Raw genomic sequence first — 26903 nt, 5'->3', positions numbered from 1 at the left:
TTTCTGAGGGGCTATCAAACGTGATTGTATTTCTCAACTCCTATGGATGTTGAATGTTTCTCTACATGATTCTGTTAATCAGTGAGGGAAGAGAAGAAGCAATAAATGCAATAAAGTAAAGTAAGAGAAAGTGATAGGTTATACCTTAATACTATCACCACCAAAGCATCATATCAACTCGTCACACATCAATAGGCTATTTATACTTTTTTGTTATGTCCACACCACCTCATACATTTCGATCAAAGGTAGGCTGAATGTAAAGTAAAGTAAACTGTCCAGGAGAGATCTCCATCCAACAGACCTGGCAACCTGGACAAGTGACGTCATCCACTTCATCACTGGCACGGGACCGAAGCTCGTCTATACGTGCGAAGATGAATCCATACTACTTCAGTTTTGTTCTCTTGGGTGAAGTGAGATCCAAACAGATTCAGAATCAGCAGGGAGGCAGACCCAATTCATCTTACAGAGTGACTTATCTTCTCAGTAGACGATCTTCGCCCCGGCTCGTCCTCAGCAGCACAGCAGCACATCAGTGCAGGACCAAACGTCAAGCATCAGCAGCATGGCCGGCGGCAGCGCGTGGAGGTCACTGGTGAGAAAACAACAAACAAACAAACGAAGCGTACGAACTTACCATCAGCTCGTGTCTCTCTCTGGTTATACTCGTCTCTCTTTCTAACGGCCCGTCTGTCTGACTGACTGGGTCCTTCACGTGCTGACTTCCAGCTTCCGCACTGTCTGTGACTCATCTTCAGCTTATCCGCTTGTCTTTGCACCTCTGTACGGCTCGAATCAATCGATTATCGGCTGTGATCAATCGATTCACCGCGGTGTTCTGCTTTAATACGGCTGGATTGGCTTCCCATTCCTGACTGGTTGGTTGATACGCGTTCGAAGCCCCTGATAAGTGATAACGTGCAGTTCTCTGCTCAGGCCAAACCCTATTCAAAATCTGGCAATTTAACCTTACCTTGCTTATTGGCAAATACACACCTCATATAACATGATGTAAGAGCTTACACGAATAGTAAGACTCCACTGATAAATTCGGCATACAATATGATCCGCTATGTAGAAAATGCCGGAATAAATTCTGATGTATTTGTTGATAAGCGAAGCAACATAAGCTGCGGGTTTTTGAATGGAGTGTGGCAAACCGTTTTCTCTACACAAGACAACGGCATTTTTCAAATTGTTTGCATATTTGAACTGTCTTAATCTAAGATCATAATAGGCTTATTGAAGATGAGCCATGTTTCATATTTAATAGCAGTTGTGAGAGACCACTGTAAAGGACAGATTGAATTGTCTTAATTAACCTTGACTTCCCAATGCATCCTCCAGCTGTCCCAGGTGGTGGGGGCGGTGAGGAGACCCGATCTGGGATCCAGATCCTTCTCCAGGAGGGTGAGTACCTCTGAAAACCACTAAACAGTCATTCCATAAGAAATGTTAGGGTACCATAAATACAAATCTACCAAAACTGTTTCCTGTACTTGCCTATAGGAGAATATTCTAGAGACCCCATAGGAGATAAGACATACCATAGAAAACACAGTATATATGTCACTAGTGCCTGTCATACCACATAACACTGTACTTGTGATTTTTAATGAGCTTTTATACCAGTAGACCCAACAGTTCCAGTACAGAATGTCTTTGTGAATGGTTCTGAGCTCTGTCTGGACTGGGCAGTGTAACCTGATAGCAGTGATGGTCTGGTGTCTTTGTGAATGGTTCTGAGCTCTGTCTGGACTGGGCAGTGGAACCTGATAGCAGTGAATAATGGTAGACTTGTTGTTGTCGGCCCCACAGATGCACACTGTCACTCTGATTCCCGGAGACGGCATCGGACCGGAGATTTCCACCGCCGTCATGAAGATCTTTGACATTGCGAAGGTAAGTTTGATCAATCTGAAACTCAGAGTTAATTTACAAAAGTCTGTTTATCCATTAACAGACGGAGCGGATCCTCCTGGTTTTAAGAGATATCGAATGATACACTTTTGTTAAAGTTGTGTTATTGTTCTGTCAACCAACGACGGAAGTTATCTATTGTCTCTTTCAAAAACATCATATTTTCTTTCAGTCTTGAGAGATCTTTTGATCAGATTGTAAAAAAGACTTTGATCAGTCTTCGGCTCTTTTCTCTTGCGACTAATGTTGCTGTTTCAAAGTCAGAAATTGTCCACAAGATTTAATTTGCCCGATGTAAAATCCTGTTCCCCATGCAACAGCTATGTCAATAATTTTTTTAGCAGCGTGAGCTAGCTAGTTAGCATAGAGCGTTATAGGAACTGTAAGCAGAGCCTGACCTCTGACCTCCATTCTAAGCAGCATTCTGCTAAGGGGCCCTCCTCCTATCTGACCCGCGAGCCATGTAAAACATTTGCTATTTGCCATCTGTCAGTCTAAGAATAAGTAGACCTACAGTACAGAACAGAATGAGGTCTAAACAAACAGCATCTCCTCTACTGACAGACTTAAGTATAGCACCTGTAAATTAGATAACAATACTATACTAGATAACAATACTATACTATTATTAATTTTATCAGCTGCATCTGCCTCATTCAAACTGGCTCCCCAAGATTTCCTTTTTATACGTTTTCAAATATAAGATTTACTATTTATACTATGGCTTGGCTGAATACTTATTTACTGAGAAATGCACAGCCATATTTGCCCAGTATGCCCCAGCTAATAAACATTTTAAATTCAATATCTAATCGATAAGTCTATGTGATTTATTGATTTCAATCTCTGGAACTCAGCGTCAAGTGGAAACTACTCTTCTGTGTAGTTTGGAATTTTCTTTTTTTCTGCCCGTTTACAATATTCTGTGTAACTCTTTGCTGACGTGATTGTTTGGAACTGCAGGCTCCGATCCAGTGGGAGGAGAGGAACGTGACGGCGATAAAGGGTCCGGGGGGGAAGTGGATGATCCCTCTTGACGCCAAAGAGTCTATGGACAAGAGCAAGATCGGACTGAAAGGTAAGTCGTGTTCCAGTAGCTGTCTGTCTGCTTAAAGGGAAACCATGCTACAGCGTCAAAGCCGCGGCTGGCGATCCTGCCGCAGCGCAGCTGGCGTGCAGCTCCCTGACAATGTGACTCGACGCAGCTGACGTGAACAGCGCGAGTATAATATACTGTAATGGAGATGGGGACATAACAGGAGAGAGTGAAAGCTTTTACCAAGTACATGCACTACATTCTCTCCTTGGGCTAACTTCTAGTCATTGGAATCCTAGTGAAATCACACAATTGACTCATCTTGATGAGGACTCTCCTGCGACGCCCTCGGCAAGCTGATGTTCGAGTATCTAGGTCTGGCAAGGCTCCAAGTCGAGGCTGACGTTGGAGCATGTTTCCAGCTTTATGCTGAAAACTCATCTAGAAGTCCCTCAAGTCAGTTGGAGACATTTCATATTTGTGGCCAGTTCTTCTCGTGTCATTGTTAAGCCCAGTGGGTTTTGTTTGTTTTTGATTGTTGATTCTAATATTTGTAGTTTCTCTTTGATGAGATGTTGACTCATTTTATTTAGTGCAACATCTTCATAGAGATTTTCAAAATGATTTATCCAGATGTCAGCATCTTGAATACGTGATGCTTGCATTGTGCATCGTGACATGTCATCAGTGAAATCATCAGCATTGTGACATCACTGATGATGTCATCAGTGATGTCATAAATCACTGTTGATGTCATAAGACACTGATGATGTCATCAGTGATGTCATAAGACTGATGGATGTAAACTTAAGGGGCACACACACCCGCGCGCATGTAAACTTAAGGACAATAACATTTTATGAGCAACACACACCCTCAGCTCAGGATTGGTTTGGTTGGAGGTGTTTTTAGGTTAGATACAGTAGTTCTCTTAGACCGTTTCTTATTCTTTGTCACTCATTATCAAACCTCTCTCACTGTCTCTCTCACTCTCTGTCTCTCTCACTGTCTCACTCTCTCTGTCTCTCTCTCAGGACCTCTGAAGACACCCATTGCCGCGGGTCACCCCTCCATGAACCTGCTGCTCAGAAAGACGTTTGACCTCTATGCCAACGTGCGCCCGTGCGTCTCCATCGAGGGCTACAGGACGCCCTACACCGACGTCAACCTGGTCACCATCCGCGAGAACACCGAGGGCGAGTACAGCGGCATCGAACACGTGGTGGGTGCACTGTGCCCCTTGTTTTTCAATCTATCATACAATGTCCAAAATAATAATGCTCTCAGAGCTGGAGAGAGCGTAGCGCCCCCTGCAGGCTGGGGGGGGTGGGGGTAGGTGTCAGAGCTGCAGGCTTCCTGGACGTACGACGCTTTAGTAGTCTGAGTCAATGAAATTAGGCTGTGTGGGTATAAGTCCGCCATTGGCCGTCTATTTCAGACACAATTCCCCTCCCCTTCCACTTCCGATATCTGCGTTGTACCGTTTTCCAAATCCCCGTCGCTACGTGAAACAACATCAACACCCTCAAAGCTAGCAAACTGCACGCTGAAAATGGCAAGTTTTGACGAGGGTTTAGTTTGTGCACTAAGGCAGGCCTGCTTGCTGCTGGCTGTCTCCACAGCAGTAGTTTGCTTTGCCGACCACCATCTACTGCAGTAATACCAGGGATTCCGCTAGACATTTTCCCAGACGGCCAGTGCAGCCGGTAACGTTCCAAAATTCCGGCCATATCGATTATTTGCCGGCCACTATTGTCATTAAGAGGCCGATGTCGCAGCAAGAATATTTAATTGGTCGGCACGTCGTTCTCGGTAAAGGACGCTTTCGTTATTGAAACAGACAACATGCATGCATGCTCCTACTGTAGCCTATCTATCTGCATTTGCAGACACTCATGAACCCATATCTTCTGGACATTGCCTTGATGAAAAAACAACGTAGCGTTAGCTAAAAGTAATAAGTGCGATAGTGTCAGTAGACAGCGCACAACTTGAATCTCCAGCAATAGGCTACGCACCTTAATCTCTCCCACTCCACACCTGGCTGGCACCTGCGGCAGCTCTCCTGCACTCGTTCTCGGCTCCCATGTGGCTTTATTTGTGGTAAGCATTTTGATTCATCTCCTCATCATACGAGCGTCGGGCAACAAGCGCGAGCCATTGATTGATTGATTGATTCGCCCGAGTAGGTAAAAAGGCTTTTTACCTCCGCTAAATTGACAGCCTATACGTCAGGTCTCTTTCGCTTTTGACGGCGGCAGGCACGCTTCTGTTTCTTTCCTGCCGTCTTGCTGGCCTGAAGTAGGCTACTTGTCGTTGCATGATCTCGATAAAAAAAAGGACTGGCCTAGCAAGGGATGTCTGTTTTGACATTTCGGTTTCCTCCTGTGTGTCTCCTCACAGCGGGTCCAGCGCTGGCCGGCGGGACTGATGCTGATTGTGCGGCTTTTAAACGGCGCTCTACACTAACGAAAGCGTCTGCTATATTTTTCTTTTTCACAAACACTCAACATACAGGGGGCGGAAAAAATATGATGTAATAAGTCTCTATTTAAGTCGTAGCTCATTGGCAACATCACTTAGGCTATTAGGTCACACAATATTAGGCTATTTTATATAAGGAACTTATTTATTTGGCATATTTTCAGCCGGCCACTTGAGCCGGTGACCTTTCAATTTGCCGGCCCACGGCAACAAATACCGGCTAAAAGCCGGCAATTGCCGGCTAACGGAATCCCTGAGTAATACACTGACTATGGATAAGTAGCTCATACAACCCCACTTCAAAACATCGGAACTATCCCTTGAAGTTTTGGATACGGCCCGAGCCTGTAGGTGTATCTAACGCTGGCTGGATGTGTGTTGTGTTGTGTTGGGTGTGTTAGATTGTGGAAGGTGTGGTGCAGAGCATCAAGCTGATCACAGAGGACGCCAGCAGACGCATCGCAGAGTACGCCTTCGAATACGCCCGCAACAACCAGAGGAGCAGCGTGACCGCCGTGCACAAGGCTAACATCATGTAAGCATAAAGCTAGCATCATGTAATCATAAAGCTAACATCATGTAAGCATAGCATGAAGTTATCTGATTTAAATGGACAGTTCATCCCAAAATCAAAAATACATTATTTTCCTTTCCATATTTATCCATCTGGATCGTTTTAATGTGAGCTGCAGAGTTTTGGATATATTGGACAATAGAGATGTCTGCCTTCTCTCCAATACAGTGGAACTGGATGGTACTCGGCTTGGGGTGCTCAAAGTGAAAATATTTAAAAAATTAAAACTCAACAGCAATGTGTCTCTAAAAATCATGGCCCGATTACTCAAGATAATCCACAAACCATGTTGCAGGCTGTTTCATGTAGGAACTATTCTCTTTTCGGCGGAGCAGCTATCTACTGTAGCTTAGCATTTTGCTTGCTTTGTATCCCCCTCTGGTGGGGAAAAGTATTTGAAATAATGTTCGGACTACAATCAAACAACCACAGAAATATTATATTATCATTATATTATCATTATTTTATCAGAGAAGGTGTAGCAGGCATTTGGCTCACCAGTAAACGGTTCCCACTTCAGTAAAAGAAAATCTTCCCTGGATTTGATCAGTTGACTTTCAATGTTTGTAACTTTTGTAAAGAGATTAAGTGATATCACTGATTGTGTAAACACTGCAGATTGCCGGTAGCAGCAGCCGACTGTGCTGCTGCTAGCTTATCAGTCAGGTTGACCTAAAATTATTTTCAATGTAAGCTCTGTAAGTTAGTATGAGAACTAGCTAGCCGGGTCGTTGGGAGACTTTCATCCTCCCAGGTAAAATATTTCAATAGTTTCAATAGTTCAGATGGATCAAATATATAGTTTATAGATATTTACTAGTGGAAGAAATCCCCGGATTCCAGGTTTAAATGATCATTCTGTGTTGAAAACCTGAGTTATAGTAGCCAGGGTAAACCCAGCCCCCACGTGACTGCTCTCAGACCCTGCTCAGTGACTAGTGAGCAGGGTCTGAGAGCAGTCACGTGGGGGCTGGGTTTACCCAGGCTAGAGTTATAGCACAGTGAAATAGGCTTGGGCCATAATTAGGGGTGCCGCAAAATAATCGATTAATCGATTAGTCGTCGACACACTCACTAGTCGGAGTGAAAATTACTAATCGACAATTATTTTACTATTTTATTTTTATTTTTTGCGTCTTTCACCGTCAGTCATCCATGCGCTAGTAGAATTCCCAGGGTCACTGAAGGCAACTGCCCCTCCGCCCCCCTCCCCGCACACGGAGGACAGGGTTGAGAAGTACACAAAGGAGGAGCAACAATGGCCACGCGACAGAAAACTAGCAAAGTTTGGCAATACTTTGATGAAGAAAGAGACAACAAGGTTGTGTGTCGGCTATGTTCTCTCAAGCTTGCATATAACCACTCTACCACTGCAATGAGGACCCACCTTCAGAACAAGCATCTCGACGTAAACTTGCGTGGAGGAGATGATGCGGATAGTAGCAGGCAGACCAGTATCACAGCTTTTACTGCAGAACCCCGCAGATGATGTGACCCTCGCCGGTCCGAAACGATCACACAACTCCTCGCTGAGATGACTGCCCGCGATATGCTACCACTGTGCTTTGTCGAGGGCGAAGGCTTTCGCAAGTTGATGAACTTTGTCGAGCCCGCATACACCGTGCCGGGGCGCACCTTGATAACATCCAGAGTGGAGGTGAGCCATGGCAAAATGACTGAGTACATTAAACAGCAGTTAGAGGAGGCACAGTGTGTGGCAATAACGTCAGACATCTGGACGTCCATTGCAACAGAAGCATACGTGACAATAACCTGTCATTTCATCAACGAACGTGGACAGCTCTGTAGCTGTGTTCTACAAACCCGCCCCATGGAGGACAGGCATAGCGGTGAAAATCTGGCAGCACACCTGCGAGAAGCAGTCAGTGACTGGAAACTGGAAGAGAAAGTCGTTGCCTGTGTGCACGATAATGCAAATAAATACATGTAATAATTGCATGTTGAATGTTTTGACATAGATTAAATTATGGTCAATTTAGATGGCGTCCTGATTATTATTATTATTAATTTTTTTTATTATTAATTTAAATTTTTTAATTTTTTTTTTTTTTTTTTAATTTTTTTTTTTTTTTTTTTTTGCTTATAGACTAATCGACTAATCGTCTTCAGAATTTAAGGGTAATCGACAGGAAAACTAATCGATAAAGGCATCCCTAGCCATAATTCAATATTATTTATTGGCTTTCAAAGCCTTTCAGTGGAAAATGGTATTGTGAGATACTGTGGTACAAAATTCTGTTGTCTAAATGAAAGATAAAAAGCAAATACTGTCTCTTTCTGTCTCTCCCCTCTCTCTCTCCCCCCTCTCTCTCTCTGTCTCTCCCACTGTCTGTCTCTCTCTCTCTCCCTCTCTCTCTCCCGCTGTCTTTCTCTCTCTCCCCCTCCTCTTTCTTCCTCTCTCTCTCTCTGTCTCTCCCGCTGTCTGTCTCTCTCTCGCTCCCTCCCTCCCCCCCCCTCTCTCTCTCTCTCTCTCCCGCTGTCTGTCTGTCTCTCTCTCTCTCCCCAGGCGAATGTCAGACGGTTTGTTTCTGAGGAAATGTCGTGAGGTAGCAGAGACCTTCAAGGACATCAAGTTCACTGAGATGTACCTGGACACCGTGTGTCTCAATGTACGTAGAGGGCAAACTGTGGACAAACATGTCAAAGGAGAGAGAAGAACAGGGTGCAGTGGTTCAGGTTGAAGCAACTTAGTTAGAAGTTACTGGTAGTATAGGAACTGGATTGTAAACACTGAAGTTGATTGTAAGCCCTTACACTACTGTTACTAACACAAGTAGGTTCAGTGGTGTTCCCCGGTCAGGCAGCATATCACCTACAAAAACATTTATGCCAACTATGAAACTGAAAAGAATGTGCAGAAGGGGATCATATGGAAGCCCATCTCTGCCAGTGTGATCAAAAAGCAACAACTCGGTCTCAAAATAATGAGAAAAATGTTCTCTATTTTGAGATATTAAGTAATTATTTTCAGAGAGTCATTATTTTGAGAAAGTATATTTTATTTAACCAGGAATATTCCTATTGAGATTCACAATCTCTTTTATAAGGGAGTCCTGAGCAAGAAAGCAGCGTCAAAAGTTTCACATAAGAGAACAAACTGACACAAAACATTAAATTACATCAAACACTTAGCAGTGTGTTCAGGCAAAGCATGTGTAATCAGTGATCAAATAGTCTTTAATCCAGTTTGTATCCTCTTCCATGCTTATAAAAATAATCTAATTTAAGGTGACTGTAGCTCACACTGAGATGAGGGTGAAAAAATATGAAAAGCACTTTCACCAAAGACAGTGCAGGTTCATAATACATCATACAGGACAAAATGTGTCTGCGAGACTGAAGGTTGCAGCTATTGATACAGTAGCTTTAGGAGTCAATAAGGAACACAAATAAGAAGGCAATTCATGTCACATGGCCTTTATAAAGGAAAATATAGCAGCGTTCCATTCTGTGGTTGTATAACTGCAATGACGTGTGCGGAAACTCGATTCTGAGACAAATCGCAATGCAGCATGGTACACTGAATCTAACATTTTCAAGGAGGATGAATTTGCATGCACATATAAAATATCACCATAATCAATTGCTGATTTAAAAAAAACTAGCTTGAATTATTTTTTCCTTGCACCAAAAGAATAACGTTTATTTTCTATAAAATAAACCCAGCTTTACCGTGAGCTCTTTTGTAAGACACTCAATATGATGTTTAAAAGAGAGATTATCTTCTAGGAAAACGCCACGGTATTTGTAAGTTGAGACTTGTTCAATCAACTTATTTATTATTATTATTTTTCTTTTTCTTTTTCTTTTTCTTTTTTATTATTATTATTATTTGATAGATACCAATTTGATAGATACCAACATCAGTTGTCTTCTTAGACCTTGAGAAGCACATCATTTTGGTTTTAGTACAAGTCTCGATTCACAAAGATTCCTCTGCACAGCTTTAAAAGCAGACTGCAGTTCCTCGATCGTACTCGCTAAAGATGAGGCGCAACTGTACATAATGGTGTCTCGGTTTGACACCTGAAGGTTTGGATTTTAAAAACGAGTAAATGTTAAAGATGGCGTAAAATGACCTCTGGAGGAAAAATGTGGAGTAGTAGATTCACTGAGGTTTCTGTTGACTTGCAGATGGTGCAGGATCCCACTCAGTTTGACGTGCTGGTCATGCCCAACCTGTATGGAGATATTCTCAGGTCAGTGTGTCTGTCAATCAATTATTATCTTATCAATCATTCATAGCGTTCTGTGTCAATTCACTCTGAAGACTCTTAAAACATGTTTCAGTTAACACTACCCACCAGTGAAGGACTTGTTGCTTTCTTTGCGTTAAAACGTGTCTATTCTAAATGTTGTGGCCTTAGAAGGTCCTTACACATCAAGAGCGATGTGAATATACAGCACGGAATTGCAATGCGAGTTTTGACCCACCTGTCGATCACAGCCACAGATGTGTACACGTCGGAAGCGAATTTCTGAAAAATCGACCGTGGTTCGAAAAAATAAACACCGCAATAACGCTCAGCGAAACTTCGCCGTTGGTATGCACGGTCGCATTGACTGAAATAGACCTTATTCGCTAACCCCCGGACAGCGCCATATTGTTGACATACCGTCCTGCAGCTGACAACTATAGTAACGGCCTTATTGTCGTTTCTGTTCCATTACAAAATAGCGATAGTGATGACAGCAATAAAAAACCCAGAGTTGTTGTTTGTATGCTGCCGTTAATGCCTGTAATAATAAACAAAAGAACGAGGTGAACAGACTTTGCTGTGAGGAGCTGTCAGAAAGTTTCACCTGTCTCTCCTAACTATCCACACCTCTCCTGTGCTGCTGACGTATCCTCCGTCTCGCTCCCTTCACGTCTGTGGACGGTAGAGATAGAAACAAACCACGGGGACTTTATTGCTGTCATTACTACAGCCATGCCTAACGCAGGTCACTATCCGAACACAATTGGAACGATACAGGTAACGCTAACGGTGGCTAGCTTCCTATAAACGCTGCTCTCACATAGGTTGTCACTTAAAGCTGCAGCGCTATGTCGAGAATATGGCGTCGGTGGGCGTGCCCGTACGTGAGTGACGTCAATCGAATAAGGTCTATAGGTTCAGAAAATATTATTGACGTGCGAATTAATTGCACGAAAAAAAACGCTCCCGATGTGTAAGGACCTTTAGTCCTTTAATTAGTCCTTGAGTGTCACTTTTTTATAGTCTCTTAAAACAGACTTGTTGGCTCCCGCAATTTGCAAATGCTTCGGCTTACTTGTCTGTACTTCAAGATTCAAGATTTTTATTGTCACTCCGTAGTACAAGTATCACGTGTGAAATTCTTGTGCTGTAGACTCCGTTACAACATAGTGCAAAAAAAAAAAGATATATAAATAAAAAACAAGAGGCAACGAGCAATAGAGCAGTAAGACATGCCACAGACAGTGGCGTATTCACTGCCCATAGTGCAAATGGCATGAACATACTTTAAACATAATTAAACATAATAACATTCTGTTAGGTGCAAATAGCATATACCTAATTAAACATACTATTGAACATTAGTCATACATAATGGTAGCATCTACAGTGCGGTACAGTACGGCTACTATTTGTATATGCAGTTAAGGAGTCTCGTGGCCTGTGAGAAGAAACTGTCCCTCAAGCGATTCATAGAGAAAGTTGGTCAAAATGGAAATAAGGCGGGCACATGCGCTAATTTCTCCAATCACCTGCCTCGGTATGGTGATTGGTCGAATACCATCGATCTTCCTCCGGTCTGAAGCGTGTTTTTTTCCCTTTGGAAGATGACAACTTCCTCTGGCCAAATTTGAACAGGCTGCAGTACAGACTGTCTCTGCAGTACAGACTGTCTCTGCAGTACAGACTGTCTCTGCAGTACAGACTGTCTCTGCAGCATTCAAAGATTTTGGAAGAGATAGACTGGCTTGAGAGACTACTTTTTTCAGACGAGGGATGTGTGTGTGTGTGTGTGTGTGTGTGTGTGTGTGTGTGTGTGTGTGTGTGTGTGTGTGTGTGTGTGTGTGTGTGTGTGTGTTTTGCAGTGACCTGTGTGCTGGTCTGATTGGAGGACTGGGCGTGACTCCCAGTGGGAACATCGGAGCAAACGGCGTTGCCATCTTTGAATCGGTTTGTTTTCTGTTGATCTGTTGTTGTTGTTTTTGGAGTCCTTGTTACTCGTGGATTTGGTGTAAATAACTCCTGGGCAATGTGGCACATGAAGCGTCTCAGACTGAGAGTGCAGCAGGCCTGCCCTGTCCGTATATGTCAGAGGTGTCCAAATTATTTCCTATGAAGGGCCACAAATCTATCTGGATGGAGGGCCGTGGTGCCAAAAATAAATGTTGATGTTATGTGAAATTACATTACATTCAAATGTATTATATTTGATAGACAATTTACATTCTAAATCTGAAATAGATTTTCAAAATAATCAAAACGTTAGTAGAACTTTCATTTAAAAACTTTTATAGTTAGATTTAGAGTTGATAAAAAAACAAAAAAAATCCAAAGGGAAAGACACATTTCTGACACAAAGTGCATGCAACTCAAGGTGAATTACCCTAACCCTACCCATAGAAGCCATTCTCATTCAGATATCTTGAGGTGAGAGGTCAAGGGACCCCTTTGAAAATGGAAATGTTCAATCAATGTTTTCCTTCGCCAAAATGTATCCTAAATTCAGAGTATTATTTAGCCCCCTTCTCGACATGCTAGGTTGACATGGTTGGTACCCATCGATTCCTTGGGTCTTCCAGTTTGATATGGTATAAGAATAATCACTCTAGCTTTCAAAATTAGCTCGGGAGAGCCTCCAAAAGAGAGTAATATCCACCATGGATGGATCCCCCCCCCCCCCTTTTTTTGTGGTCAAATCCATGCTTGGCAAAAAAAAAAAAACGGGGGGCGGGCCAGACTTGTCCCATGGGTCCCAAACTGGTCAGTGAAGGATGAGATGAGACAGACTGGGTCTGACAGTCTGTCTGTTTGTCCCGGCAGGTCCACGGCACGGCGCCGGACATCGCAGGCCTGGACATGGCCAACCCCACGGCTCTGCTGCTGAGCGCCGTCATGATGCTGCGTCACATGGGCCTCCACGACTACGGCAACAGGATCGAGAAGGCCTGCTTCGACACCATCAGAGACAAGAAGGTGAGACACGAGACCCAGAGGAGACTGGCCTGCTCCCTCTGTTGTTGTGATTCACTGTTGAACTGACCGCTCCAGACTTGGTCTCACACAGCAATAAACACACCGCATCAAGCCAAACATAAAGAAATGTGTTCACTTTCTCTCGTTTCAGTTAGGCTTGTGCTGATTTTCGATCATATTGAATATTGCGATATTTCCCCGAATATCACGATATTTCCCAAATGTCACAATTTCAAACAAAAATAGCAACTTTTCTAGCATTTTTTGGCAGTTTTGCAGTTGAGTGTTGTATTTATTGCTGCAAAGGATAGGTGAAGAATGGAAGTGAACTGCATATCAACCTCTCAGTCCTTTATTTATACTATTGTTATGCCTCTGGCACAAGGGAAACCAGGACATGAGATGATAGGTGCCCCCACTCTTCCCATTCCTAAAGACAGACCGCTGGACCAGGATCTGCACTTCTCATGTAGCAGTTTTTTTTTTTTTACTTCAGAGTAGAGCCATACCCGAAAAACAATAAACAAAACCATACTGGAACCCCTATCACTTCCCTAACAAAAGCAAAAGGGGATAAATAAAACACATTAAGCTTACCTCCCTCCTACAACAAAAAAACAGGGATTAAAGTAATAAAGAAAATGGGTTTCTCCCTCCTACGGGCCTGCTACATGAGTCAAAAGAGTTATGTACAAATGACAACATGAAAGGGCTACAATTTTACCCATGACAAATAATCAGGTGCTTTGATTTACCAACACTAAGCAGTACTAGGTAACATGACATGAGCCTACACAGAAACTATCAGGAGCAGTCCCAGTCGGTGTCGCAGATCAGCCGTGTCTTTGGGAAGTGAGGAGAGCAAAGGGACAGACAGAAGGGCTCAGGTGAGGTATATCTGCTGCAGCAGCCAATCAGCAGCCAGCCCTCCCGACAGCCCAGGCAGCACACACCTGTCACATACACACAGGGAGGGAATAATACAGTTAACACACAATCACATGACCCAGGTCATAACAATATTCATACTACTAATCATAATATGTAATGTATGTACTTCAAACAAAAAATACAATAATAATAATAAAACACACACACACGGGATAATATTGTATATTGCGATATTTGGTCGGGAATATATCGCGATATTTAAATTTGGCCCAAGCAAAAAGTTTTCGTTTTAGTGGACTTACATTGACGGGTCTGTGTGCCCTCTATGATTACATTGCAGCCATTGATAGCTAATTGATATAGCTATCAATATCTTATGACAAATTATTAGCGCCTATTACAAAGAAACAAACAAAAAACTTTTGATCAATAAACAAGTCAGAGTCCTCCTCTCCAACTTCCAAGTCCGAATGTGTGATGAATGCTCGAGTCCAAGTCATCAGTGCTCAAGTCCAAGTCGAGTCACGAGTCCTGACATCTGCATGTCTGTGTGTTCTCCAGGTGCTGACTAAGGACCTGGGTGGGAACTCCAAGTGTTCAGAGTTCACAGCTGAGATCTGCCACCGGGTTCTGGACCTGGAGTGAAGCTTCTGGAGCTGCTGTGGAAGTCCTGCTGCCTGCCTGCCTGCCTGCATGTATCTCTGTCTGCTGCAGGCTTCACTGTGTCCGACTGTGTGGACAAATCCACACAGTCTAGAGTTCCAGGGAGCAGAGAGTTTAGTGTTACAGTATTCAGCGTCTTGGAGTTCTTGAAAAGCGCTATATAAGTTCCATTTATTAGTATGATTATGATTGTGGTTCTGATGTATAACATTTGATATATAATGGTTGTATTTGAAACCGCCTACTTACATACAGTACTACTGATGAATGCAGTATATACAGCATACTGCTTTTCATAGTATTATGCAGCATGAAACTGTTAACTGGCTTTAATTTGCAGTATGATAGGGCAGTGCTTAGCTGGTGTGAGTACCCGATCTGCTAGTCCTACCAGATCGGCTCAGCTCAACTCAGGGTCCACGACTACAGATGAAGTTAAACTCTGTTATTTTCAAAATGTAAGTCTCATGTCTATGAGAAATGGTCCTGTACACTTCAATCATGATCATTGAATGTTTGTATGATTCATATTTGAATGTCTTATCATGTCTGATAACATCAGTAGCCTAGCTTGTTAGCTAATGCAAAGCTGTCGGGACATTTTGCCCACGTTAATCCCATGTGCAGCCAATCACAATGCGTGCCCGAGCCGATCTGCTAGGTGGATCTTACACCCACACCGGTTTCCGGGTTTGGAAAGTAGGAAGTAAACGATAGCACGGCTAATGCTAAACTACCGCTACTGTGTAGCATCCCCTTATGCAAAAAAATATACAGTATATACATATAAATTATAAGTGTTTTCATGATTTTCCCAAAGATGATGGTAAGGCCTATCTGACGATTGGAAGGAACAGATTCACCCCCATTTGTCGCTAAAGTCAGCGGCCGATTATTGTGTCTGTACCGGCGCTTTGCATTGTGGGACACAGTAGGCGAAGTAGACTGGACGATGCATACTGGAATTTTTTTCTGAATCTGTGCAACATCCAGCTATTGTTGGCATACTGCAGATTTTGCTTTTGTTTGCATACCACATGCTACATTTTGGCCAAATCACTACGTACTGCTAGTATAGTAGGCGGTTTCGAATACAGCCGATGACTGCTGTGTTTAAAGGGAGCGGTGGGCGGGGACTGCATGAAAGGGCGGGTCTTCTACAAAAGGCTACCAGTGTGGTTCATTCTTCAGATAGTGTTCAGGTTGGATCGCAGTGTGTGGACCACGATGACGATATATACGCTCCACAAAACTAACAAGCAGAAAGTCACATTCACAGTTTAACATACGCACACAATTCTACCACATTACCAAGATGGAGCGGAGTCATTTCAGACCAGAGCGTTCATACTAAAACCTGTTGTTTTGAATATATACACTTTGAATATATTTGCTATTTTTTTAATGGTACATGAATGTATCCTGCCTTAATATTCCACTATTTATTATGTCTTCTTCCCATCAGTGGGATGCTGTCTGTCTCACACAGCTTATTTCAGTTGAAGATCCATATAAAAGAAACTCGATCCTGACTGGCCTCCGTGTCTCAGTTCTTTCAGAGGAGTCGGAACAGTTTGTCCGGTGTGGAGTCAGGGGGAGGGGCTGTGGGTCACCTGTCTGTCTGTCCATCAGGCAAAAATCTCAGATGCCACTTGACGGATTTTGATTCATTTTTGGTGACTTGATGCGTCTGATTCATCCATTGCAGGATTTTTAAAATCACACAGAACACTCTATAAGGGGGGTTGCTGCAACGTTAGTTTAACTGTCTGTACGTCTCACTCGATCGATATCTCATAATGGTGCTGTTTGGATTTTCATGAAACGTATTGGTGCGTCTTTGTTTCTGTGTTCTACCATGTTCAAAATTACACAGATTGTCCTGAGGGGGGCGCCAGAGCTTTTAATGATCTGCACGGGGTTCCTTCCTACACAGGTCTAGAAGGTGGAAAAGTATTCCAAATGAATTTGATCACATCCAGGTTTTGAATAGTTTGGGGGTTTGAAAACATATCTGGAGAAGTTGTGTTCAGGAGCGTAGTGGAGGTCAACTCCGTTTACCCACCTGTTCTAAATGAGACAGAGTTTACTCGTGTAGCTATTTTCAGATCAACTGTATCAATCAATGAGGGGAAGTAAGGTGGGTAAACTATTCACCTTGGATAGTTTACCCACCTCTCTATTTACAACTACACCCCTGTACAGTAGGCTACAGTGATATTTGGGGGAGGAGGACAAATCATATGAACAAGTATATAGGCTACCCAGCTTAGGTGCAGATAAACACCCATATAGGAGCAGCAGTGTGACACAAACTAAGTGGGAAAATTTTGCAAGGGGGGGGTGTTAGAATGTTAGAATGTCCTCTCAAAAAACATTTATTGGAAAGATTGACCCCCAAAACTTATGAATATATAGACCCTCCAATGTTTAAACCTTTTTACCCAGACCGTGTCACTCAGTCTAAGATAACAAAACTTTGATTTTGGCCTTGAAAAAAGTCTGTTACACTAAATCAATGAAGGTATACTTTTAATAATATATGCAATATTAAAAACTATGAAACATAACTATTGCAATTTCTCCTGGGTTGGGCCCTTTTTTCTTAGTTAGACTGAGTTACAGCAGTTATAAGTCTTCCATGTCTTTAGTGCAGTAGGGTACATCCAGTACAGTCCACAGTCTGCTGCTTGCGTAATGTGTTGTATTCTACTGATACAGACTGAAGCTGCTCGTCCCAAAGAGGGGATTTGTCCCATCGACCTGGCAACTTGTCAGAGGATGCGCCCTGGCTGCGCTGGTGCTGATGTCACATGCCCACGCCTCCCTTCCTCACCAGTGTCAAGCTACCACAAAGAGGCAGCATAAGGCCGGAAAATAGGCGGATTTACCTTCAAAATAAAAGTTCCAGCATTTGAGGCCAGAATAAGCCACAGCTGGAATGCCATTTGAAAAAAATCATATGATTTTTTTCAAACTTTATTGAAAAACATAAATATACAGGTACAGACCGGTACAGACGTGCTCATGACAGATAATATTTAAATTAAGGTAGAAAAGCATGTATCAATGAAAAATATATATACCTCTTTGAATATAGTTCACAGTATCGTTTGACAGTTGTATTACTTTCATGGGGTCCCACACAAGGGGTCCAAGAGGAACCAACTGGGCAAGTCCCCCACCGCCCCCAACCTCGCCGATCAAGGTAGGCTATAAACACGTCCTAAATAGTTTTTAAGTGAGTTGGTTCTCAGGGATCTGAGCCTCTCCATCCTTATAACAGAGAGCATGTCCATCAACCACAGTTGGAAATAAGGTGAAGAGGGGGACTTCCATTCTTTCAGAATGTCCCCAGCAGTATGTCGATGGTCCCCAGTGTCAGACAGAGACTGTTGCACAGCTGTGGGGAGGCCAAGAGAGGTCTCCGAGCAGCCGAAGAGGGCGAGTTCTGCCTCCGGCTGAAAAGTTCTCCATATCAAATTCTTTTTGGAATGCCTTTGGCTATAAGTATAGCAAATTATGCCTTTACTGCAAAATATACTTCCCCATGTGAGCACCATTCCCCCTCAGCTGGTTTAGCGCGTGAACTCTCAAGTCCAGGCTGTAAACATCCTGTTGTAGGCTAAAGTCGGGCATTTTAACATGGAGGGGGCGGGGGGGGTGAACACGGCACGATTCCATTTTGGAGCCAGCCTCAAGTGGAATGGCCACTGAGATGATTGCAGGAACTACAGCTTTTATGTTCAACCCCGGTGACCTTGTCGCCTGATATAGAGAGCCAAAGTGAACGTCACTTCCTGCTTCAGCACTGTACCAGAGATGTTCCATCCGCCGTTTATTTTCCCATAGACATTTCGTAAAATGCTTATAAAAATAGTTTTACTTTGTCAAACCAAACGGTTCAGATATATTTAAAAACAGGAGAGACCACATTTCTCTCTGACCAAAACGTAAACAAAAATGCAGATTTAAAGAACATATTTTTCTATATTGATTTTTAAAGTTTTGGTCCGAGTGAAATGTTCTACGGTCTCTCCCGATTCGAAATATATCTGAACCGTTTGGTTTGAACCAGTAAAACTATTTTTATAAGCATTTTACGAAATGTCTATGGGAAAATAAATGGCGGATAAAAAAATCTCTGGTACAGTGCTGAAGCAGGAAGTAGGCGATCACTTTGGCTCTCCATTACCCCAGGTCAGGAGCGTCGTCGAATATGCTCTCCGGTGACACTCTTATTTTGAAAAACCCCGCTCGGAAGTCTCGTGTTGCTCATTCCGGCTAACTTGACGCTACTGAAGCTGGGAGTGTTTCCTGCTGTCGGGACCGTTAGTTAGTTACAGCAGCTAACCCAGTGTGTGTGTGTGTGTGTGTGAACGGGTCGGGGGTTCTGTGTGCGGGGTCAGGGCTCGGGGAGTAGGCTAGTAACGGACCGAGGCCAGCCAGGGCAGCTCCCGGGCGGTAACGGACGGACAGAGGGAGCGGCAGTAGTAACGGACGCACGGAGCGGGAGCGTCATGGCCAAGACGTATGACTACCTGTTCAAGCTGCTGCTGATCGGCGACAGCGGCGTCGGCAAGACCTGCCTGCTGTTCCGCTTCAGCGAGGACGCCTTCAACACCACCTTCATCTCCACTATAGGTCAGTCTCTCAACCCCACCTTCAACTCTATTAGGTCAGTCTCTCAACCCCACCTTCAACTCTATTAGGTCAGTGTCTCAACCCCACCTTCAACTCTGTTAGGTCAGTCTCTCTGTCTCAACCCCACCTTCAACTCTATTAGGTCAGTCTATCTGTTTCAACCCCACCTTCAACTCTGTTAGGTCAGTCTATCTGTGACAGCGAAACTGAAAGCATGAGAAGGGGGGAGAGAGAGAGAGAGAGAGAGAGAGAGAGAGGAGTGTGTGTGTGTGTGAGTGTGTGTGTGTGTGTGTGTGTGTGTGTGTGTGTGTGTGTGTGTGTGTGTGTGTGTGTGTGTGTGTGTGTGTGTGTGTGTGTGTGTGTGTGTGTGTGTGTGTGTGTGTGTGTGGTGAGGGGGAGAGTACCGTATGTGGATGAAACTGACAGCCAGGTGGCCTTTTGAGACCTGCAGCCACTGAACAAAAGCACACATAAGTTAGGCGTTCTTTTTCTTTAAATAGCTCTATTATCATATGGAGTTGTTATTAACGCTCAATAACACTGTGGCCAGTGAATATTGATGAATATATCAACTTATATTCAGACTGACACTCGTTGATTTTTCTTGAAATAACCATATTAACTTCATAATTTGTAGGCGACCTAAATCAATATAATTTACGAGTAAAACGTCATCAGAGGAGGAGCAGAGAGGGAGGTGAGGGCTGGTCTGAGGTCAGAGGAGGTGAGGTGAGGGCTGGTCTGAGGTCAGAGGAGGAGCAGAGAGGGAGGTGAGGGCTGGTCTGAGGTCAGAGGAGGTGAGGGAGGTGAGGGCTGGTCTGAGGTCAGAGGAGGAGCAGAGAGGTGAGGTGAGGGCTGGTCTGGTCTGAGGTCAGAGGAGGTGCAGAGAGGGAGGTGAGGGCTGGTCTGAGGTCAGAGGAGAAGCAGAGAGGTGAGGTGAGGGCTGGTCTGAGGTCAGAGGAGGAGCAGAGAGGTGAGGTGAGGGCTGGTCTGAGGTCAGAGGAGGTGCAGAGAGGTGAGGTGAGGGCTGGTCTGAGGTCAGAGGAGGTGCAGAGAGGGAGGTGAGGGCTGGTCTGAGGTCAGAGGAGGTGCAGAGAGGTGAGGTGAGGGCTGGTCTGAGGTCAGAGGAGGAGCAGAGAGGGAGGTGAGGGCTGGTCTGAGGTCAGAGGAGGTGCAGAGAGGGAGGTGAGGGCTGGTCTGAGGTCAGAGGAGGAGCAGAGAGGTGAGGTGAGGGCTGGTCTGAGGTCAGAGGAGGAGCAGAGAGGTGAGGTGAGGGCAGGTCTGAGGTCAGAGGAGGAGCAGAGAGGTGAGGTGAGGGCTGGTCTGAGGTCAGAGGAGGTGCAGAGAGGTGAGGTGAGGGCTGGTCTGAGGTCAGAGGAGGTGCAGAGAGGGAGGTGAGGGCTGGTCTGAGGTCAGAGGAGGAGCAGAGAGGTGAGGTGAGGGCTGGTCTGAGGTCAGAGGAGGAGCAGAGAGGTGAGGCGAGGGCTGGTCTGAGGTCAGAGGAGGAGCAGAGAGGTGAGGTGAGGGCTGGTCTGAGGTCAGAGGAGGAGCAGAGAGGTGAGGTGAGGGCTGGTCTGAGGTCAGAGGAGGAGCAGAGAGGTGAGGTGAGGGCTGGTCTGAGGTCAGAGGAGGAGCAGAGAGGTGAGGTGAGGGCTGGTCTGAGGTCAGAGGAGGAGCAGAGAGGTGAGGTGAGGGCTGGTCTGAGGTCAGAGGAGGTGCAGAGAGGTGAGGTGAGGGCTGGTCTGAGGTCAGGAGGAGGTGAGGTGAGGGCTGGTCTGAGGTCAGGAGGAGGTGAGGTGAGGGCTGGTCTGAGGTCAGGAGGAGGTGAGGTGAGGGCTGGTCTGAGGTCAGGAGGAGGTGAGGTGAGGGCTGGTCTGAGGTCCGAGGAGGTGCAGAGAGGGAGGTGAGGGCTGGTCTGAGGTCAGAGGAGGTGAGGTGAGGGCTGGTCTGAGGTCAGAGGAGGTGAGGTGAGGGCTGGTCTGAGGTCAGAGGAGGTGAGGTGAGGGCTGGTCTGAGGTCAGAGGAGGTGAGGTGAGGGCTGGTCTGAGGTCAGTGCTGTTCTGAGCCACTGAGGCTGTTTGTCTGGATGAGGAACAGATAATCTGATCCTTGCTCAGTTCTGTCTGCTGTGGAGCCTCCAGCTAACCTGGTTCAAACCATCCTGATGACCTCACATCCTGTTGCAGTTTCAGACGACTCCTTCAGCCAATCAGCATCGCAAACTCAAATCCAAATCCAGTCGGAAGCATGGCAAAAATGTATTGTTCTGGTTTCATTGTTGTTATTAGGGGTTCAAGCCCTGAAGGGGCTGAAACCCTATTGTTTTTGTGCCGGTTTATTATTATTCTTCTTCTTCTTGTTGTTCATCTGCCTCAACGCAAATTCCCGTGAGTTGGTAAATGGTAGAGACCTGAAATTTGGCCCAATGACAGATATTATTGGCAGGTAGCTGCTCAAGAAAGATTTTTCGAATCGGCCTGAAGGTGGCGCTATAATCAACGGTTTTACGTTAAAGGCCATAACTTCCACGCCGTTGGTCCGATTTTCAAACTTTTTTTTTCCAGATGTTTAGGTGAACCTGCTCTACAAGTTTGCCATAAGGACCCTCAATGTCCGTCTGGAAATTTTTTGAGATATTTGGAAAAGTTTGGAAAACACATTTTTTGCATCTCCTCCTAGACCGTTGGACCGATTTGCACCAAAATCGCCAGGAAGCATCTATGGAGCAAGCTCTACAATCGTGATTTGTGGATTTTTGAAATCTACTTTAGTTTCGGAGATATTGATCGTTAAAGTTGTGAGAGGGCGTGGCCTCAGCTAAATTGTCATAACTTCATGACCGATTAAGGAATCTTCACGAAACTTGCTGGAGATCTTCGGAGACCATCCCAGACCATGTGTGTCAAATTTCGTGCAATTCGCCCAAAAGGGGGCGCCATAAACGCCAGAAATGGGCGTGGCCTAACACAAAAAAGGCTGTAACTCCGCACCTGTTTGTCCAATGGTCGCGAAACTTGGCAGATATATCAGGGAGGATGTCCTAGTCAAGATCAGTAGTTTTGTCATCATTGGTGAAATTGGGCGGGGTCTATGGTGTAAACATGTAATAGCTGTAAATCAAGTCCATTCGCATAATCGGTTTCGAACTTCTCAGCCTGATCTGGAATGGCATTTCTAACATGCTATTTTGCAAATTGAGCAAAAGAGGGTGCTGCAGACCCTAAAAGTGGGCGTGGCCTAGCACAAAATATGCCATAACTTCACACCTATTTGTAACTCCTACGCCATTTCTCCTATTTTCAAGAAACTTTTTTCCACATGTTCACCTGAACGTGCTCTACAAATTTGCCTCAAGGACTATTAGGTGCGCAATTTACGGAATGCTTGAACCCCGCCCATCGCCGCTTGCGGCTATATTTGAGTCTATTTCTGTAATAACTACACTTATGGCTGTTTACTCTACTAACGTTAACGTTACCGCTCGTTGCTTCAGGAGAGACGCCATTACTGTTTTGCCAGCGCGGCCCTGATTGGCCGGTTACGTTGTCATTTCAGGAAATCACTGTGGACGCCTGGACGTCCAGACTGATGTGAGGTCATGTGATCAGGATCAAGCAGGCTAGCATCCAGCCTGGTCACAGAGACATTCACACTTTCACTTTAGCCTCTCTGGATTGTGCCTTTTCTGACAAAGACACACGCACACACACACACACACACACACACACACACACACACGGAGCAGGCTGTGTGTTTCCTGTGCGTCACTGAGTGGGCAGTGTGTGTGTGTGTGTCGCTCTTCAGTCTTCCTGATGGAAACAGGAAGTGAAACCCTCTTTCTTTGTCTCTCTGCAGGTCCACACTGTTACACCGCTTCACTTCAGTCACACTGTTACACTGCTTCACTTCAGTCACACTGTTACACTGCTTCACTTCAGTCACACTGTTACACCGCTTCACTTCAGTCACACTGTTACACCGCTTCACTTCAGTCACACTGTTACACCGCTTCACTTCAGTCACACTGTTACACCGCTTCACTTCAGTCACACTGTTACACCGCTTCACTTCAGTCACACTGTTACACCGCTTCACTTCAGTCACACTGTTACACCGCTTCACTTCAGTCACACTGTTACACTGCTTCACTTCAGTCACACTGTTACACCGCTTCACTTCAGTCACACTGTTACACAGCTTCACTTCAGTCACACTGTTACACCGCTTCACTTCAGTCACACTGTTACACCGCTTCACTTCAGTCACACTGTTACACCGCTTCACTTCAGTCACACTGTTACACTGCTTCACTTCAGTCACACTGTTACACCGCTTCACTTCAGTCACACTGTTACACCGCTTCACTTCAGTCACACTGTTACACTGCTTCACTTCAGTCACACTGTTACACCGCTTCACTTCAGTCACACTGTTACACCGCTTCACTTCAGTCACACTGTTACACCGCTTCACTTCAGTCACACTGTTACACTGCTTCACTTCAGTCACACTGTTACACTGCTTCACTTCACTTCAGTCACACTGTTACACTGCTTCACTTCAGTCACACAGTTACACTGCTTCACTTCAGTCACACTGTTACACTGCTTCACTTCAGTCACACTGTTACACTGCTTCACTTCAGTCACACTGTTACACTGCTTCACTTCAGTCACACTGTTACACTGCTTCACTTCAGTCACACTGCTTCACTTCAGTCACACTGTTACACTGCTTCACTTCAGTCACACTGTTACACCGCTTCACTTCAGTCACACTGTTACACCGCTTCACTTCAGTCACACTGTTACACCGCTTCACTTCAGTCACACTGTTACACTGCTTCACTTCAGTCACACTGTTACACCGCTTCACTTCAGTCACACTGTTACACCGCTTCACTTCAGTCACACTGTTACACCGCTTCACTTCAGTCACACTGTTACACCGCTTCACTTCAGTCACACTGTTACACCGCTTCACTTCAGTCACACTGTTACACCGCTTCACTTCAGTCACACTGTTACACTGCTTCACTTCAGTCACACTGTTACACCGCTTCACTTCAGTCACACTGTTACACCGCTTCACTTCAGTCACACTGTTACACTGCTTCACTTCAGTCACACTGTTACACCGCTTCACTTCAGTCACACTGTTACACCGCTTCACTTCAGTCACACTGTTACACCGCTTCACTTCAGTCACACTGTTACACTGCTTCACTTCAGTCACACTGTTACACTGCTTCACTTCAGTCACACTGTTACACCGCTTCACTTCAGTCACACTGTTACACCGCTTCACTTCAGTCACACTGTTACACTGCTTCACTTCAGTCACACTGTTACACTGCTTCACTTCAGTTGAGTCACAAATCAGTTTCAAGTCAATCATTAGCAACTTGGCAACACTTGGTCGTGCAATGAATCCTGAGGGGACGGTTTTTGTTTGGCGGAGACGAATAACAGACAAAAATCATCTGTTGTCTCAGATTACTAAATTATCTTAAAAATGATTATTAAATGATTAAAAATGATTATGTGATCTGATTATTATCTTCAGAACTCACAGCCGGAATCACAGCCGTGACAATATGACAGTACAACAGCACGACCTCGAGTGTGATATTACTTAATAATATACAAGTTGTAAAAGCTATTTATCAAGTATATCATTTTTGCATTCAGTATAAGCTCACTGCAGGGTTGAGGGTTCAGTTCCCTGCCAGGCAGACACTGCAGGGTTGAGGGTTCAGGTCATGTGATGCTGGATTCCAACAGAAGGAGCTGGCAGCTGAACTGTTACCCTGCAGCTTATCAATACTGCTGCTGTTTGTTTTAAACTAATCAATTCATACAATCAGACTGTTTCCCTTCCAGAGACAGACAGACAGACAGACAGACAGACAGACAGACAGACAGACAGACAGACAGACAGACAGACAGACAGACAGACAGACAGGTGAAGTTTCTAAAGTAAAATCTGTTGAGCTGTGTGTGAGCAGCGAGGATGCAGTTTGGTGGATTGATGAACAGTCAAAGAAGTCTCTCAAAACCAGAACCTGCTTGTTACAGTGGGGGGAGAGTGAACTTCTGACATCACCCACAGTAACAATAACTTCATTTGTATAGCAATTTTGCAATTGTGATTTGCATAAAACCCTAAAGCATGATGCTAAACTATCATGATGAATGAAAGGAAAAGAAAAAAGAAATTAAAAAATAATTATATTTAAATTAAAATGTAAAATAGGAATAAAATGTAATATATGAGGTAAATAGCAACTAACAAGTAAAAACACACAGGGATTCAAAAAAGAGATGACAAAATAATAAAATGTGACACGAGATAAACTAAAAAAAGTTCAGAGGTCACAGCTCCCTGACAACATATGACATAATCATAATAAAGTTGATTTATTGAGCACTTTTCTAAACAAAGGGCTTCACAGAACAATAGGTTACAGCCATCCAGCGGGACGGTGTTGTTTGGTGCTTCTGTAACCATGGCAACCAGATAAACAGCGTGCTGCGTCTGTTTTCACTATGCTTTGTGATGTTTGAGTGATTGAATGATATATTTTTTTAGCTTGTGAATATTGTATGAAATTAAACTGGTTATTCTGCCATATTTTTCAAATCTGACTTTTATTGCAGAGTGAACTTTATTCACGCTGTAACAAGCAAAAGCGTCTTTTGAAGCCGGCCGTAAACATGTTTAATCCTGTTGTAAAGACGGGCATTTTAACATGGGGGGGGGGGGGGGGCGCTGCCAGTGGCATCGCTGGAGAGATTTGTGGCTCATAATAAGCAGAATTGTGCACAGTCAGAGTTTCCCCTGTGAGCCTGAAGGCAGAAGTGGAGACAGTATAGCATATGAATGAAATGAACGCCCCCCCCCCCCGCCCCCCGCCCTGCGGCCTGCTGGGAACTGGCTGATGGCTGCATATTAAATGAGCTCCCACAATCCTCCACTGCTGTCCGGACAGAGGCCGCACTGTCACCAGGCTGCCCACGTCCCGTGCACATCAGCTGACCTGCTGCTGTGTGTGTGTGTGTGTGTGTGTGTGTGTGTGTGTGTGTGTGTGTGTGTGTGTGTGTGTGTGTGTGTGTGTGTGTGTGTGTGTGTGTGTGTGTGTGTGTGTGTGTTGTACTGGACATTCAGAAGCAGGAAGTGGCACAGAGGTTATTGTATGTCAGTTATATGGAAATCAAATGCCTGTGTGTGTGTGTGTGTGTGTGTGTGTGTGTGTGTGTGTGTGCGTGCGTGCATGCGTGTGTGTGCATGCGCGCGTGCGTGTGCACGTGTGTGTGCACGTGTGTGTGCATGCACGTGTGTGTGTGTGTGCACGTGTGTGTGTGTGTGCACGTGTGTGCACGTGTGTGAGTGTGGTATTTGGTGTTTTCAGTCAGTGCAGTATTTCCTGTTCACGTCAGGGTAAAAGGCTTTTTGCACACCAAGTCAGCATTTTTCGTCACGAATTGTTTTACAA

General features: G+C 44.6%; 2 protein-coding genes across 2 annotated transcripts in view; both read left to right on the top strand.

Moving 5' to 3' along the window:
* Positions 1 to 514: 514 nt before the first annotated feature.
* LOC310791312 (isocitrate dehydrogenase [NAD] subunit alpha, mitochondrial-like) lies at positions 515 to 16285 on the top strand. Its single transcript, XM_083653003.1, has 11 exons — positions 515 to 598; positions 1351 to 1413; positions 1822 to 1905; positions 2887 to 3001; positions 3994 to 4181; positions 5845 to 5978; positions 8545 to 8647; positions 10173 to 10237; positions 12103 to 12187; positions 13058 to 13210; positions 14663 to 16285. Exons 1-11 carry the CDS (start codon positions 569 to 571, stop codon positions 14744 to 14746), a joined length of 1104 nt encoding a protein of 367 aa, XP_083509129.1. The 5' UTR covers positions 515 to 568; the 3' UTR covers positions 14747 to 16285.
* A 2916-nt stretch (positions 16286 to 19201) lies between these two features.
* The window catches only part of rab8b (RAB8B, member RAS oncogene family), a 29606-nt gene continuing 21904 nt past the window's right edge, over positions 19202 to 26903 (top strand). Inside the window, exon 1 of the mRNA XM_083653006.1 lies at positions 19202 to 19408. Coding sequence (XP_083509132.1) covers positions 19285 to 19408 — 124 coding nt within the window. The 5' untranslated portion in view covers positions 19202 to 19284. The remainder of the gene's footprint in view (positions 19409 to 26903) is intronic.

Source organism: Poromitra crassiceps (assembly GCF_964638095.1).
Source record: "Poromitra crassiceps genome assembly, chromosome: 16".
NCBI classification, from domain to species: Eukaryota; Metazoa; Chordata; class Actinopteri; order Beryciformes; family Melamphaidae; genus Poromitra; species Poromitra crassiceps.
Note: the sequence above shows the minus strand (reverse complement) of the source record. Positions and strands in the feature narration are given on the sequence as shown.

What these genes read in the sequence shown, in the direction of transcription:
- LOC310791312 (XM_083653003.1), top strand. Translation starts at nt 569, where the DNA reads ATGGCCGGCGGCAGCGCGTGGAGGTCACTG. An exon ending in ACAGCGGCATCGAACACGTG is followed by an intron (nt 4,182 to 5,844) that starts GTGGGTGCACTG and finishes TGGGTGTGTTAG; the next exon opens with ATTGTGGAAGGTGTGGTGCA. An exon ending in ACACCATCAGAGACAAGAAG is followed by an intron (nt 13,211 to 14,662) that starts GTGAGACACGAG and finishes TGTGTTCTCCAG; the next exon opens with GTGCTGACTAAGGACCTGGG.